Genomic DNA, 18,257 nt, shown 5'->3' on the forward strand with positions numbered 1-18,257 from the left:
GTTGGTGTTATCGTCAGCTAGATGTATATGTGGTTGACATTTTGACACCATCTGGGGGGCCTGTTGACCAGGGAAAGAAGGGGAGGGGGGTGGGGAAGTCTATAAGCTAAGTGATTAGGAGGGGTAGAGTGTTCACAAATCAGCTCTGTGATCTAGAACCCAGTAATCGTGTGACTTCCTTGTGAGTGCAAGCCCGTTGCATACCCTACGCCGCCCCACCGCCAATCCCGGCACTGGGACCCCCCCACCCGAGCGCACCCAATTACATCCAGCCGCATGTGATTTTCTGAACTTTTCACCCAATAATTCTCAGTTGTACAGAGTACTTGAGTACATTTTTGGGATGACCACTTTTACTTGAGCAATATTATTTTGAAGTGCCGCTACTGTTACTGCTACTCTACCTACCTCTGTTTATTGTCAAGGTCAACTTGAAAAAAAGTTGGTTGAACCCGCGGTTCAACGGGCGGTTTGGACATATTCCAGTTTGTAGTCTCCGTCGAGGACAATAACTGCATGCAAGATTTGCGGCCTTAAGGGTTTCGAGAGGTAGAGCTTAATCGGCCAGTTTCAATCCCTCAAATCTGATAAAACATTTGAAGACGAAACATGTGGACGAACACAAGAGTTTGAGGCTGCAATAGCAGGACTGCTATCCAGAGGAAGGGGCCTGTACCGGAGCAACAATCGCTGGTCAGTTCACTATGTCTACTTTACCTTTATTGTCTTTTACTGAAAGAAATGCCTCAGTAATTTGAGACCTGTTTCCAAAGTAGGGTTGCCACCTTTCAGAAATAGAAATAAGGTACTCTCCCCCTCCCGCCCAAAGCCGTACAGGCGATGAAAAAAAGGGACATCCCCAAACTCCTAAAATGCATAGAAATATATCTATTTATATATATATTAAAGGCAACTTTTAAACGAACGGTTTCTTATTTTAAAGGAAGGGTGGCAAGCCTATTCATAAGTGCTGTAGAAGTAAGCTAAGTGGCTAAGTGTTTGTTGCTGCTGGTGCCCAGAGAGAGAGGCTAATAGAGAGACAGAATGCTGTGGTCAATTATTATTACTTATAATTTCATGAAAGTTGCATTGTTTGGCATTTGAGAGCAAAAACTCAGGGTTTAAAAAAGTTTATTCAGTTCATTCATTGTATTTTTATTTTCTCACTATTATCATTATATATCATTATCATATTTAACTATTGTCACCCATACCAGGTATGCAAAAAAATGTTCTACTGGATTCACTTTGTCGGTACATATATAAATTTCAAATTAAGTGGTATCGGTATCGGGGCCAAAAAATGGTATCGGTGCAACACTAGTTATTACCCACCTCTGCCTTTTAAATACAGCAATCTTCATCATTCACAAATGAACCCCCTTAGCCTAGAATGAACTGTATATATGAATACAATGTGGTCATGGTGAGTCAACCAAAGTCTTCCCTTTCCCAAACAGATTTATTCAAATTCTTCTAGTTGTAATATCACAATATCTTTTGCAAACCCCCAAAAAGTTGCAATGTCAGTTTTCTCCAATATCGTTCAGCCCCAGTATCTATATCTACCTCATCTTTTAGGCGTTGGAGCTGCACACTGCAAAATCCCTCTCTGGTTTCTGGTCACATAAATCAAAAATATTACCATTGCACAAGACGTTTTCTCTCTTGTGATCCGGTTGCAAGGACTCTTTTTCACGCACTGGTTTTCGCTACTTCTGAAGTAGACAAGCAGCAGAGCATCAGAGCAAAGACGGCAAAGCTACAGTATACTTGGAGGCGGAATAAGGGGTCTTTTTAAAATGCTCCTTTCATCATCTATGCTTTCACACAAGTCAGGAGTGAAGGTCGTGTTATTGATAAGACATGCAAATGTAAACAAGGTGAGAAGAGGTCGTGTGAAATGAGGCGTGATATCGGAGCCATGTACTTTGAAAAATATATATATTTTTTAAAATGATACCATTAAACCGGGGGTGTCAAACTCATTCTGGTTCGCGAGCCACATTCACGGCAATCATATCTCATGTGGGCCAAATTAGTATAAATTTCGGCAAATAAGTTAACCCTTTAACACCGAACGTGTCAGCAGCGACGCGTTTACGCATTTCGTCTTTGAAGCTTCGTCACGCTGTAATTACGCCACCCACGTGCCGCTAGTTGGTCTCATTTGAAGGTGCGGAAGTTGATGTCCACACCAGTTTTTATTTGAAGTCAATCGACCAAGAAAAACGGGAGATAATGTCATTTGAATTTTATATTTTTAATGCACTCATAAATATGCATTAAAACGCTGAATGTATCACATCTCCATATTTCCATCATTTCTTGTCCTTTTTCAAAACCGAAAGCAGCACAAAAGACTACACATCCCAAGAGCCGTTGTGATGTCAAGAATGACACACCGAATGTGATCATTTTTAATTTCCGAGCGAGGCGCCAACTAATGAAAGGGAGGCATGCGGAGCAAGCAACGGCCGGTTGGTTTGAGCGAGCGACTTTGAAACGTGCAGAATAAATCTAAAACTACATTTAGCGCAAGCTAAGGCATTATTTCATTAACTCAAGGAAGAAGATGAGCCGTATTTGTCGTTGTTTTCCTGGGATGAGTCGGCGTCTCGTCGAGTAGAGGTGACAGCAGCGCGCAAACGGCGAAGGAGTAGGCTGTGTGACATTGTGTGTGATGCAGCTCCGTGACCTGTTCAAGAAGAGGCTTTGTTGAGTGCGCACAAAAAAAAAAAAAAAAAAAAAAACTATTGGGTCGCATGCCTGAAAATTTTGAATTGAACTGAACTACTTGTCAATATTTTTTAAAATACTTTTTTTCTATGTTATATATATATTTTCTTCACTATAATCTTTTCAATTTTATGTAGATATGTGTTCAAGAAGCTTGATTGCATGTACGTATATAATTTTGCTAAGGTGATGGGTACAACACCTAACTTCACAAAGAGATATCCTCCAAACCCTTTGTGTGTTAGATGATATATATAATCTTTTTTCCTCACTATTTTGCGCTGTATATAACCTGTTTTGACCATAGTATGTGTAAAGGCCAAAAACGCCTATGACCATACCTGCGGTTTGTGTTGAATTGTCAAACATAAAACTATTCAATTTTATTTTTTTCTATTGAATGTTTATCCTAACAAGTTGAATAAATGTTATCAAGCTTCTAAACGGTTGGTCGAGCGTGTTTGGTTGTCAATGGGACATCAACATTACAAATTTTGAAAAAAGATTTTGGGATTTTTTTGTCTTTTTGGGTCCAAAATGTGGATTATAATTGGTCAGTAAAGAAAACAACAGTTTGGACATGAGGTTCAAGGTGTCCTGAAAAAGGGACCCAACTTGGCCATTGTTAAAATTTTTTTCTTTGAAATATAAAGGCAACATCAAATGCATGCAAATTCGGCCAAAGTTAGGCTTAGGTGTTAAAGGGCTTACTCACTAGCTGCCATTGACAGTGCTAGACATCCAATCCATTGGGAATTAACAAATGTTCGTCTGAGCCAGTGTTGTCAGTAACGCATTATTAAGTAACGCGTTACTGTAATCTGATTATTTTCTTTCAGTAACAAACAATCTAACGCGTCATTGTTTCCTTAATGCCTGTGCGTTACTATTTTGTTGTTGCATCATAATGTATGTAGAATGAAGAATACTGTCGTCATGTACGAAGAGCATTTGAATAGAAAATATTGCTCTTGAGTTTGGGAGTGACATCACATCTCACATTTTCTCGTAGGAAAAAAAAAACAGGTGGGTCACGTGTATTACCATGCTGTTTGAGCACTGTCTGCTACAGCGGTCAACAACATAGCCTTGCTGCCTCGTCAGAATGCTAACAGTGAAAGGCAGGAGATATAGCACAAATGGCTGCATTTGCTCACTGGAAATACAGACATTTCTGTCAAGTAAAGATGACGAAAATATATTCGTCTATTGCAAACATTTAGCTGGCTCAAAAAGACTGTCGACCGCTAAAAACTCGACACCCAATTCAACAAGGAAGCACTTGGAAGTACAGCACAACACGACAAAACTCGAAACAAAGCCTACAGGTATGAGACAGCCAGCACTTCTACAGTTTGTAACCAGCCTTTATGTCCATTTTATAGTAAGAGTTTGTAATCATAGGCATATCATAGGTTTTACTTTTGTGGGACTGGGGGCAAAACATGTTGATGACTCTGAAACAAAAGTCAAAAGTTTGGACACACTTCATCATTTTTGTGTTTTTATATATATATTTTTTTATGTAAATTCTCACTGAAGACATCAAAACTATGAACGAACATGTGGAATGGCAATAAAAAAAAATAGGGAAATAACTGAAAACAGGTTTTATATTTTACATTCTTCAAAGTATTCACCTTTGAGGTGTCTCCAAACCTTTGGCCAATACTGTATATACTAGTACATGGTTATGGTTATGGTGTTATCTTGACACTGTTCGTGTTCAATCAACTGTTCAAGCCAAGTTGTTGTTGGTAGCGTGTGAAAGCTTAGGTTTAAAGAAATTTTAAATATCCATCTTGCCTCCTCAGGTGTAGTTTTGGCTAAGCAAAGCAAAGGATAGTCTCTAAGGCAGGGGTGTCCAAACTTTTTGCAAAGGGGGCCAGATTTGGTGTGGTAAAAATGTGGGGGGCCGACCTTGGCTGACGTCCTTTACATAGAACAATATATTTAAGCAAATTTTAGCAAGCCATTATGTGTGTCACATTTGCTTTATTTTTTTTTTTAATTAATAATTTAAACAATCTCGCAACTAGCCTTTTTGGCGTTCTCTTTTGACTCTTTGGCTCTTGCGAAATACTGCTGCTGTGAAATTAAACTAGCTTCAAGTTTTTTCAATTTCTCGGTGCGTATCTTCCCTATAATCTTGTCGTACATGTCAGCGTGTCTTGTTTGGTATTATCGCCTCACATTGAACTTTTTAAAAACAGCTACTGTCTCTTTGCAAATGAGTCAGACCGAGTTGTTGCGTATTTTAGTTAAGAAATAGTCCAATTTCCAGCTATCCTTGACGTGTCAGCCGTCGCAGTCAACTTTTTTTGTTGTTGTTGTTTGTCGCCATTTTAGAAAATTGGAAGTAAAAGGTCACACGGGGTAGTGTTACCTAGAGTGCTGCCGCCTTTAGTGGGTAAATGAGGAACAGCATTTAGTGTGTAAGCTACTTCATATGCTGGTAGTAGCACTGCTGACCAATTTACCATATTGGCCCGAATATAAGACGGCCCTGATTATAAGACGACCCCCTCTTTTTCAAGACTCAAGTTTGAAAAAAAGACTTTTTGAACACCAAATTAATTTTCATACAGAAAATAATTACAGTACATCTGAAACAAATGATTATAACAATATATTTGAGAAAAAAAAGCATGCTATTTTGCCTCATTCAGATCTTAATATCTGAACATTTAAATATGTAAACTAAAGTGCAATCACATTTGTAAATGAATGACTTCTGGTTTTTGAAATGTAAATAAACCAATCTATTGTGATAAAACAACAACATTGCAATAACTGCATAAACAATCAAAGTGAAGTCTAACTGTAGTCTTGAAACAAATCGGAATAAGGAAAAACATTGCAATAAAATAATGCAAACTGGTTAAACTTGAGAGTAGCTGAGATCTGTCATGACAGAATATCACTTCAATGATATCTGGTGCCATCTAGCGTCTTGAATGGGTATAATGTCTAGACCGCGAATATAAGACGACCCCCACTTTTTCAGTCATATTTCAATGCAAAAAACACAGTCTTATATTCGGGCCAATACGGTATTAAGTCTGTGTGCGGGCCAGACGTAATTAATTTTATGACAGAGGCTGGGGGCCGGATGAAATTTGAACGCGGGCCGCATTTGGCCCCCGGGCCGGACTTTGGACATGTCTGCTCTAAGGTGCTAGTCACATGATCTGTTCAAAAAACGATTTTGAGCAATTATGAAATACGTTGTAGGATTCTTGTTCATTTCATTAATTTTTGTTGTTTGTTTTATTGCTTTACAACTTTTATAGACAACATTTTAACGGCTAGGTCTTTTTTTTTTTTTTTTTTTAAAGGGGTAGTTCAGAATTTTTGACATTAGGCTTAATCTTGGAGTTAGCAGTGGTTTAGTTAGTCGTTGAAGTTGATTTGAACAAATGCCGTGCAGTTTGTCAGTTAGTTTGTTTGTCAGTTTGAGGGCTCCGGAGTGGCTAAGCTAGCGCGAGTCAATGGTGGTTGAAATCAACTCCATCGACTAATTAACCCCCGCTAACTCAAAGATTAAGCCTTATGTGAAAAATTCAATTACATGCGATGAAATTTTTCTGTTGTCTTTTTATGTTAAGGCAACAAAAGGAGAAAAAAAAAGGTAAAAAGTAACTGATAAGTTACTTTTAAAGTAACTTAGTTACTTTGATAATAAAGTAATCAGTAAAATAACTAGATTACTTTTTGAAGGTGTAACAAGTAATTAAATTACTTTTTTAAGTAATCCCTGACAACACTGTTGACAGCCAGTCATCCCAGTTTAGGTCAATTGGATGTCTGTTGTCATTGGAAGGCAAGGAGTTCATTTTAGATCACTTCCTTGCAGGGATGTTTTTGGCAGCCATTTTAATTTTCGTCTTAGTCTTTTGGACGATAGTACTTACACTATTAGTCTTAGTCGTATTTTAGTCATCTCAAAATGTGTTTGTCTTCATATAGTTTTTGTTGACGAAAACCCAAGACTAATTCCATCTAGTTTTAGTCGACGTTTACTAAAAATGTTTTCATCTGGAAAATCAAAGCCTAATTTTAACACGAATACTATGCTAATGCTACGAGTTACATTTATTGTATGCTGATTAGAGGTTGGAATCTTGGGGCACCTCACGATTCGATTACAATTACAAATCGATTATTGATGCACAACCTCCTGCCCCCCAGCTATTAACTGCTTTTAATGTTTCGTACATTTGTTACAGAAATAGTACAAAATTCCTCTCGAGCTTAAATAAACTATTTCAAAATCAAGTTAACAGTTCAAAACAGTTAATAAAATACTCAAGTCCCCATTCTGTATCAGCATCTTTAAAGTACATTCAATTAATTTAATGTGAATCAACAGTTAAAGTTGTTAAAATTTCTCCCGTCATTCCATAAGTTCCCTTCGGTTTACTTTCGACATGGGAAAGTTTTAAAACTGTTTTATCGTTTAAAGATAGATTCAAGTCAAGATTTTGACGATTTAGGAGTATTTTAGATAAAAAGTTAATTAGGTTCGCTCGAAAGGTTCGCTACAACAGAGCCTTCCTGAGAAGTCTACTGCTTTAAGATGGCGGCTGTTTACTAACGCCGGCGAGTGTCATTTCGCATCTAGTTCTCTTATACATGTGCTCACGCCGCCGAGTCTGTCATTTCGCATCTAGTTCTATATACATGTGATATCTACCGTAGCATTATGTGGGCATTGTTTGTAGCAACGTGGGCGAAGTTTGTAGCAACTGGGCGTAGTTTGTAGCGGCTGTCGGCGGTTTTTTTATCTAGAGGCATGAGTTGTGGATGTTTACTCTTGGTCCGTTCGTCATTGATTCCCGAAGACCGCGCTGACTGTGTTTTAGTTACACTTTACTTAGCATATGGCGGAAAACACTCAGGTGACTTGAAGTTCCGCTCTGAGACCCCCAGTTTGGCCAAATTTCAAAATTGTCCGATATGCATGTGTGATACATCATTGGAAAGCTTAAAATCTCAATTTTCTGGGGGAAGAACAATTTTGAACAGGAGGGCATTTAAAAAAAAAAAAAAAAAGAAGTAAACAACAAAACCCTATCTGTAGGTAGAGCACGCGAGAGCAGAAATACAGACGCCATGACTTTAACGAGATATTATTGCATACTTACCTTGTTTTGATCCAAAAACTCCATGTAGCATGTATCACCGAGTGTCAAACACATAGCTGTGAATGGCCACAGCTGGATTTTTGGGGGATTTTTCTTAGTGTGGATCGATTATTCATCATCTAAAATATTGGGGAAAATGCGACGGTAACCAAAAAAATAGAATTAAGCAATAGTTATGAGGTAGATATCAGTGACTTTTTTTACAGACGGCAATTTGTTTAAAAGTTTAAAATATGCGAGTGAATAATTTTTTGTAGTCGTTTTTTTTTTTTTTTTTTTCAAACTAAACATTAGACATCAATTAATAATTCTAAGCTGACAGACATTTCAAATAATAAATACGATTACTTACCTTTTTTTTTTTGGCTAGGTTGAAACAAAAGCGGTTGCGCGACGTCTGTAAACGGGTTTTCAGGGTTAAACGGACAAATTAAAAATAGTTAGGGGGCTAATTGCGCCATGAATCTGCTATGGCAGCATATAGACATATTGTTCTGTCAAACACAACAGTTCTTTTGGCTTAAAATACAGCAGTTTATTTTAAAGAGGGGTGCAAGAGCAGAAACAGCTTTTTCAGCCTTATCTGTGTTTTCCGCCATATATAAATAATCGGAATATGGATGTTTGTGAATCGTTCTCGAATCTTCAGCGGCCGAAACGCGAATAATCTAAGAATCACAAATTTCACACACCATTAATGGTGATCACTCAGCACAGACCTTTCAACGCTTAAGCAACATTACTTATTCTCTCTGGCCAAGAAAACAAATCTTAACATTTGTGCAAGCCTACATTGAAACTGGAGACAACGCACTGGTGAGTCAGGAAGGGTGAGGGGGGGCGCAGCACGGCATTAGTGACATAACCAGACACTGCTATGATGCAGGCTTACTACACGTAAATGTCTTTTGAGCATGTGACTGAAACTATTGCACATTTTCATCTCGTTCTCGTCTCGTCAGAGGAAAACTGGCATTCGTCTTATGTTGTAGTCTCCCAAAACAAGTTTTAGCTCATTATAGTCTCGTCATCATGAAAAAAGTGTTGACGAAATATTTTCGTTGTCGTGATCGTTGATGAAAACAACACAGCTTCCCTGTAATTTTAGGGTACTTAGGGCTCACCTCCTGTAAATTTTGGGGTATATTACCGTCGCTTCTTGTACATTTTGGATCATTTCCTGTTGATTCTAGGGCATTTCTGGGCAACTTTAGGTTCATCGCTTACTACCTGTTGATTTTGGGCCATTTCCAGGTTACTTCCTGTTGATTTCCAGTCACCTTCTGTTGGTTTATGGGCATCTTCGGGTCACTTTTTCGCCAATTCATTGGCTGCAATTTATGGCACTAGATGTCAATTCCATTTTGACAGGGAGGGTGCGAATGAACGAATGTGACTGCGGACACAAAAATGAGCCAAGTGCAGTCGAGCATAAAACTGCGGTTTTACTGCGCTAATGTCAAAATAAAAGCATATGATTTTATATGTACAGTATGTATGAGCTACAATGTGCCTTTGAGGCATAACAACTATGCGGGCTGGATTGAACCGCTTGTTGGGCCCTTCTGGCCCACGTGCCGTGTGTTTCATACTCCTGCACTAACCAATAGGGTTAAGCTTAGCTCAGCTACGGTGGAATGATGCAAAATGGAAAAGTGTTCTGTTGTTTGATGAGTCCACATTTCAAATGAATTGTTAAATATAGTTTAACCTTGATTTGCAAATCGTTGTTTTTATTTGTTTAACATAACTCCCCAACTCCATTGGAATTGGGGTTGCACATCCTAGTAATTAGCTCCTTCGTTTTTGAGTTCTTCGTAGTTCAGTAGTGAACAGATTTTCCTGTCCGCACTCAAAATGGAGTTCTAAGAACACTGTTCATCTTTTAATGCATCATCGTGATCATCTTTATGCCAAACTGATAATGTATCAAAAGTGACTCTGCTATGTCTTTATCGTGACATCATCCAAAAATTGTATCATCCTGCAGTTGTGGCTTGATTTATGAGTGACTCGACTTGGAAGCTTGCAAGAAATGGAACACCATTAGAAATTTTTTTTGGGTTTGTTTTCATCTCTGAATATAAACTTGAGATACATGATTGATGTTGGTTGTGAATTCAATTTCATACATTTCACAATAGCACCATTCATAAAAAACACCTAATGCGGTTAAATTAATAAATGTATTTATTTTATAGGGACAGCAAACATTAACGAACATCTACTTAGACGCATCTAAAAGACTTAACTATGCCGGTTTATAGCAAAGATACTAATTTACATCCGCTGTCCCTAGGCAGGTAACGGTAGCGAAAGACAACAAGACATAAGAAAGAACAAGAGGTTACAATCAATGTTCCCTCTAAGTTGCGCGCGTGCACAATCTCGCACTGCTTGCACACACTCAGCACACAAGAAAATCTATGAAGCACAGAAAAATAAAATTCAACAGAAACGTATTGTAGCGCCAATAGAACTACTGTCTGTTAGCGCCGCAATCATATGTCAGCGCGACACTCCTATTGGTGTGTTTGAGACGGCAACGCAGCACTCCTATTGGTGCGTTCGATACGGCAACGCGACGCTCCCATTGGTGCATTTGATATGGCACCGCGATGCTCCCATTAGTGCTTTCGATACGGCAACGCCACGCTCCCATTGGTGCTTTCCATACGGCAACGCGACGCTCTCATTAGTGCTTTCCATACGGCAACACGACGCTCCCATTGGTGGAGTTTGACTCCTCTGCTAATTTACTGAAGCAACATTCCGCTGCCAATCTTTGCAAGAGCTACAGAATTAATATAGAATTTTAGAACTAATTTAGTTAATTAATTAGACCAACAAAATTGTTTTCTGTACTATTTTGCAATGTAACTCAATGAGCGACAGGTGTCTAGAAAAATGCTTTCAAATAATGTTTTGTTTTTTGTATCTATTCTGGAATTAAGAACGTTTCTGACCTTTCAAAGCAGTTAAAGCTTAAATATACTAATTAATTGCTTAAAATATGTGTTTTAAGCTAATTTTCCGCTAGCTATTTTTCTTATTTCAAGAAATCTGAGTAAAAATTCACTTAAAGCACTGGCAGATAATTTCACTTATTTCTTGTAGATTTACACTGAAAATGAGGGAATTTAACTACTTTTAAGGAGGTGTGTTTTTGCATTGTAGCTGCTCAGACACAGAGAATAGGAATCTTGAGTGTCCTGATTGTCTGAACAGTTTTAATGTGGGAGTGATATAGTGTGCTACATTGTGGTTGTTCATTATGATTTATTTATTAACTCACCCATGCCACAATTGGACCTTACCCAGGCTGTTACGTGCCAAAGATGGCTCGCGAAAGGCGTAACATAAAACAATCTGGACTCTCCTATGGTTAAAACAAGACTCTCACATACAGTGTGTTTAATCTTACTTTAAAAAAGTAATTAATTACAGTTACAAATTACTTCTCCCAAAAAGTAATTGCGTTAGTAACTCAGTTACCTGAATGTAAGAGTAATTAGTTACTTGGCAAAGTAACGGTGATAATTTTCATGTTTTTTTTGTTTTTTTAAATCAAAAAAACAAAACAAAAACAGGTCACACAATGTGAAGTTTAAAGGGTTTTTGGGAAGCTTAATTCTTTACCCTGAACTTAACTAGACACAGGGGTATTTCGGATATTGCGATAACTAGATAGTAACCTTTGCTATCTGTAGAAGTCATTTAATGTTGTGAGTCAAGTTTTAAAACTGTTTCATCATTTAAATATTTAAGTCAAGTTGTTGCCAATTTAGGAGCATTTTAGATAAAAACACATAGGATCGCTAAGAAGTTTCTCTACAACAGAAACTTTCTGAGAGGTCCACTGCTTTAAGATGGCAGCTGTTTAATAACGCATCTAGTTCTTTATACATGTTGCTAATGCCACCGTGTCTGTCATTTGCATCTAGTTCTATATTATGTGATATCTACCATCATGTGGGCGTAGTTTGTAGGCTATCGGCTACAGTCGGGTATTATTGGAGCCACCTAACATCGCGTTTGCAACGCCGTCACACTCCTTTGCCTCCTCCCCACTACTGCTCTGCTCTCATCTCCGTGAGTCCGTCTCTCTCAGACTTTTCTCGCGCCATTCAACCAACATAGTAACGTACTCCTTTCCCGCCTCAGTAACGGTAACGGTGTTGCCAAGATGAGAAAAGTAATTCATTAGATTACTCACTACCCCAAAAAAAAATAGCGCCGTTAGTAACACCGTTATATTGTAACCCCGTTATTAACAACACTGCTCACATATAACGTAGTACACATTTAATGAACGAGATCTTGGTCTTTTTCATTTTAAGTGGGCCAAATGAATCATACCGTATTAAAAGTAAACTAATAAAAATTGCTGCTTTAATTTCATTCTTTTAATAAGCCATGTAACTTGCTATGATCCAAGGTTTTTAATAGGCGTGACACTAGTGTGCGGCCTCCATGTACATATCTGATGTTGCTCACCATGGTCCGCAGTGTGCTCAGACAGCTTGTGTGTCTGCTCAGACACATGAAAAATTAGAGGGAACAATGGTTACAATAAAACACAACACTGTACAGTAGATTACTAAGAAGTTTAGTAGTTACAACATGTTTTCATTTCAATCACTGCTTGAGGTGAGTTTTGAAGGTTTGTAATGCAGGACACTCCCTCATGGTGAGTGGTAGACTGTTCCAGATCTTACTGGCCTTTACAGAGAAAGAATTTTGACCAAAGACTGTTTTTCTCAGTGGGGACTCATAGTCCCCTCGAGAGGAGGCCCTGGTCCAGGGACCGCTGTGAGCCCTTTTTCTTTTTTAATATATTCAAATTATAGAGTGATTATATGGTAATGCGTGTTTTTGCACCTTCCAGTTGACAACATGTAATGTAATATTCAATGTGTGATAAAATCATTGAATACAGAAACATTCTAGCAGACCCAAGTATTATGAAAGGCCATTTGTTTAAAGTTGTTCAGGTTGAATTTCACTGTATTAGTTATGCTTTTAACGTGGCTCTTAAAAGACTGTGTGGAAAGTGTCACTCCGAGGTACTTGAATTCAGAGATAATTTGTTCTGGTCCTCCCAAAATACACCTGAATGTTTCATGTCCAAAAGTTGCTTTGTGAACATGATACAGTTTTGTTGTTTAGTAATAGGCAAGATTTGTAAAGTCATTCATTAATGACAACCATAGCTAATGTGATAGCAGAAGCTGCGTCTTGAATATTTAGACGATGACAGCATCATCGACTTAATTTGAAATTCAACATTTTCACATGAATTTGGCGAGTCATTAATATACATAGAAAATAACTGTGGGCCAAGTACTGACCCCTGACGCAGGCCAACAGGGACGTCTAGAAATGTTGACTTGACACAGTTAATGCAAAACACACTGTTTCCTGAATTCTAAATATGATTTTATCCCTTGAATTGCATGCTAGAAAAAATAAAAATGGTTTAGTTTAGACAGAAAGTGTTCATGATTTACGGTGTCAAATGATTTACTCTGATCTAGAAATACTGCGCCAATGTAAAGTTTGGTGTCCAGCATTCCATCTTGTTTATTCAAAATATGATAATCTTAGATTTTCAATATGCTATTTTATTGCTTACTTAGGATTATCACAATTGAATTTCTCCTGCTTTAAACAAACAAAATTATAACATCATTTTCCATAATTTATTCTCCTGTATCTGAATATTGTATTAAAAAATATATAATTTCATACTTTGGTAATGGTACTTTACACAACCCTATACTGTTAATCACTCCCCACATGTGTATGTGTGTTACTACCTTGACAAATTATTTCTCTTTTTGACAATGCAATTTTAACTCATTCACTGGCAGGACTATGTTCTGTGGTAGTGAGTAAAAGGAGGAAATAGAAATTAAAAACACCCATAAATGAAATAAAATACTCAAAAAACAAAACTTGTTCGAATGAACATTGACAGACAAGCACATATTGTAGCGTCTACAAAGACAATGGCAACATGGTGGTAGTGATCCCTCGTTTTTCGCGGTTAATGGGGACGAGAACCCGCCGTGATATGTAACAAAAACGGAAACTAGCGCCCCCTCTCCCCATTCTTTTTTTTGTTTGTTCAATGTATTTATTCAGATTTAGCATCGGAAAGAGATACGAATAAGAGAGACGTATAAGACATGTTTTTTCACTTTTTTTTCCCAAAGTATAATTGGGGAAAAAAAAAATATATATATATATATATATATATATATATATATATATGTTTTTAAGTACTTCAAATGTAATAATTATGATACATTTTAAACATGTTACTGCTGTTTTTAAACAAGAATAAAGTAAAAAAAAATGTCAATTATCGTTAAATTTAATAAGAAACTCCAGTCAACTGCCTGATCATGAAAAGCAGCAGGAGGGAGAGTAAGACTACGTTTATATTTATTTATTTATTTTTTAATAGGAAAAAAAAAATCCATGATGGACTGAGAGCGTGAAGTTTGAAGCGCAAAGTAGCGAGGGATCACTGTAATACATTCTCAGCAGGAAAAACGGTACATTATTTTCAATAAATTATACCCGCATGGACGCCACGAACTGTATGTAAAAAAGGTTGTCTGAGAGTTTAAGAGAACGCGCGCCATTGGCAGTAGCATAATGCTAACGCGAATGCTATGCTAACGCTACGAGTTACATTTGTTGTGATCATCACTCAGCACAGACCTTTAAAGGCAGACCTTTAATGCGTCACGACGCACGAGTGACACAACCAGACACTACTAGATGCAGGCTAACATGGCACACACACATGGAACACACATTGTGAATATGTGACGGAAGCTATTGCGCTTTTTCGTTTCGTTCTCGCCTCGTCAGACAAAAACTTGCATTTGTATCATTTTTAGTCTCCCAAAACACGTTTTTAGCTCGTCATATTCTCGTCGTCGTCATGAGAAAGTGTTTGTTGACTGAATATTTTCTTTGTCGTTGACGAAAACAACACTGCAAAAGGCGTGTAAACGATTCTCTCGTGAAAAGTCATAATCGTATCATCTCTGTGATATTTACTTCTCAAAGCCCGCTCTCTAATGTGATACTCATCTTAAAATCCTGTTTCTGTTATTTGGCTCTCTAATATGAAGCATTGCCATTCGTGTAATCGCCTTGGATGTAATCAATGTATCACGCATTATGTAGCAAATTCTGGCACTCTTGCTCAGTTTAATGAGTCCGATTGCGCTCAGGCTAATTATCCCATTAGTCAGACATCAGGCCCGATGCATTGTGTCACTTAATTGCCTTTTTTGGGAACGTTCAGTTAAGTTTGCCTGTCGTCGCGTTTTCCCTGCAGGCAGTAACAACGCTCTTTTTTCCTTTCTTCGATTTTTGGCAGCTGAGTGACACAAGGGAGGAAAGCTTTTAACCTGAGGCCAGAATGCGAAGAAAAGGTTGCCTTGAAAGGGAATGGGTTGCGGGCTGTTTTTTTTTTTCCTGGCTCACGTCTTCTCCGGGTTGCCGAAAGATGAGTATTAAATTGTTGTTTGCCATCACGGAAGGATATCATCATCATCATCATCATCATCTTGAGCGGGAGTCAGCATCCAACTCAAGTGTGGGACTGTGAAATGGTCTTTGTAGGTTTTGTGATTTCTCTGGGGCTGTCGGTTCATTTCACAAGTACACAATTGGCAGGCAAAAAGTCATTTCTGCGATCCTTGTTGGACTCTTTTACGAGGAACTAAAGCAGGACTCAATGAAGATGGGGAGACGCTTCGTACGATTTTATTTCAAAGATATGCACCGACAATAAGTAGAAAACTAATTTAGGGCTCCGGCTGTTGATTATGTAAGTAATCAATTACCCTATCGATTAATTAGTTCGATTAATGGAGTATTCAGATAACAAACATTAAATTCTTTGCAGAATAGTTTTATGAGATATAAAACAAAGAAGTTTATGCTTGCAATATCCTTAATTTTGACCTGTGCATCCCTCGGAACAAGGATTGCACTTTCAAAATTGCATTAAATGCGAATACAAAATAAAATACCTGAGTGTTTCTTCAAACTCTATAGAATTCCACTTTAATGTCACTAGTCATGAAAATAAAAATGCAAAAATGACAAGCTGTGTTCAAACTTTTGGCCTGTACTTTATGTAAAGCACACGATAGCTCTGGATGCTAACAATCTACATAATTATGGAATTATTGGAATAAGTTTGATCACGCAATAACTCACTTTGAACATCTGCTAACAAAAACTGGAGTTCTCGACAGCATACACTCTCTCGCTCGTATGTCATTGAGACGCACTTGCCGCAAGTACGCCACCAGTTTTGCCCAACTCTTGTCTCATCAGGTATTTTTTGCCCTGCATTTTGCCTTTGCTGCTCGTTTTGTGAACAACCGATGTGCTGTCCTTCTCTTCACTTTTCAGCTGTGGTTCAAATTGGAAGGGCAAAACCGACGAAGTCATGTTGGGGTAGCTAACGAGTGACACCCTTTTTTTTCTTTTTTTAAACGAGTGACACGCTGGAAGTTCAGTAGCAGGCCATGTGACGTCACCGCACTGCGACGTCAACAAGAATGGCGAACTATCAGTTGAAATAATTTTATAAATCTTATTAAAACGAAAATATTAAGAGGGGTTTTAATATCGAATTATTATAACTCATACTAACATTTATCTTGTGTGGATATTTTACAAACCCTATTTTCTGCGGGTTATCCAGATCCCATCTACTTCTGGCAGCAGACGTCGGACGACATCACAGTCACTGTGCGCCTGCCCGAGGGCGTGACGAAAGACGCAATCCACTTCCGGCTGACGGTGGATACCATCAGCGTCGGCGTCCGGGGATTCGCACCCCTGCTAGAGGGCCAGCTGTATGCATCCGTAGACCCTGAGGCCTGCACCTGGACACTGTGGGAGGACAAAAGGTTTGTAGTATCATCACTTGATAGCTTAAAAGTAAATATTTGTTTGATTGCTGATACTATTTTGGTCTCCACAGCCTTGAAGTGAGCCTGCAGAAACGAACTGAAGGACCCATGTGGCCAGAGCTGGTTATTGGTGATCGTCGAGGGGAGCATGTGATGAGCGATGAGCAGGTTGCCCTCATGAATGAAAGGCTCACCCACCTGAGTTCTGAAGATATGGTGAGACTAATTTTTTAACAAATTTTAGTGAAGCACATTTCTTCAAAGCTAATAACGTCTGTTCTAACAGTGTGACATAACTTGCCTTTTGATTTCCCTGATCCACTGTTTTATTAATGGTACATGCATTTTTCCAGACTAGTGAAATCAACCTCCTGGCCTGCAGCTGTTCAAAGTTAATTGAGGTTGATCTACTTGAACAAAGCAGAAATTCTTTGAGCAGACTCCTCATTATAAACAGTTTTGCTGATACTTATATTGTAACAACCTCATTTTTGACTTGATAGTTTCTCTCGGGCATGAACTGTTCCAGTTCCCCCTCATTCCTGATTAAATTGATCCCTGCGACTTTTGAATGAGCCCTCATCTGTACTCTAAACATGATGAACCCCTTCAGTTCCTCTGAGCGTCCTCTTTCTTCATACATCATTCATCCCTTAGTCTGACGTTTGGAGCCCTCTTCCTCTCAGCCCTTGTTAGCATCATCTGTTCCCACTCCAGCTTCTCCATGCTAATCAATGCCTGCTTTAATGCTAATGAATGCAATACAAGAATAACCCGCCACCTCTGTACTCTCTCTGCGGCTTCCCCAGAACGCTAATCCAGATTTGGACAAGCCAGCCTGCAACTCCCAGGAACTGGAGGACTGCGACGGCTACCCTGAGGACACTTCCAGCCTCATGCATTTTGACGGCAAGTCACTGAAGACCACTCAGGTGGTGAGTACTCATGCTGGTAAACACTTCAACACCACCACGTTAGCCGTCTTTAAGGCGCCCCGCTGGTACACAGTTGTGATTCATGAGAGTATGCTATATACGCCAATGTAACTTGGTTGATTTTAGGAATATTTTCAACTACAGTGGTAAATCTGGAATATCCTACACAGAGTATAAGTGAAATTAATGTAGAAGACAATTGCTCAAAGTATTTAGATATGCAAATTAAGGCTGCAGCTAACAATTATTCTTTAATAATCGATTAATTGGATGATTAATTGATTAATGGATTAATCGGACATACGAATTTAATTCGTTCCAGGACTTCTAAGATAAAATGGTTATATGTCGAGCGAGATTTTCCCATAGAATAAGATATACAGTATATCACAAAAGTGAGTACACCCCTCGCATTTCTGCAGATATTTAAGTATATCTTTTCATGGGCCAACACTGACAAAATGACACTTTGACACAATGAA

General features: G+C 38.4%; 1 protein-coding gene across 1 annotated transcript in view; it reads left to right on the forward strand.

The window, feature by feature from the left end:
- nudcd1 (NudC domain containing 1) overlaps window positions 1-18,257 on the forward strand; it is a 64,578-nt gene that overhangs the window by 24,767 nt on the left and 21,554 nt on the right. Inside the window, exons 6-8 of the mRNA XM_057828187.1 lie at window positions 16,630-16,837; window positions 16,912-17,056; window positions 17,650-17,775. Coding sequence (XP_057684170.1) covers window positions 16,630-16,837; window positions 16,912-17,056; window positions 17,650-17,775 — 479 coding nt within the window. The remainder of the gene's footprint in view (window positions 1-16,629; window positions 16,838-16,911; window positions 17,057-17,649; window positions 17,776-18,257) is intronic.

Source organism: Corythoichthys intestinalis, chromosome 22, assembly GCF_030265065.1.
Source record: "Corythoichthys intestinalis isolate RoL2023-P3 chromosome 22, ASM3026506v1, whole genome shotgun sequence".
NCBI classification, from domain to species: Eukaryota; Metazoa; Chordata; class Actinopteri; order Syngnathiformes; family Syngnathidae; genus Corythoichthys; species Corythoichthys intestinalis.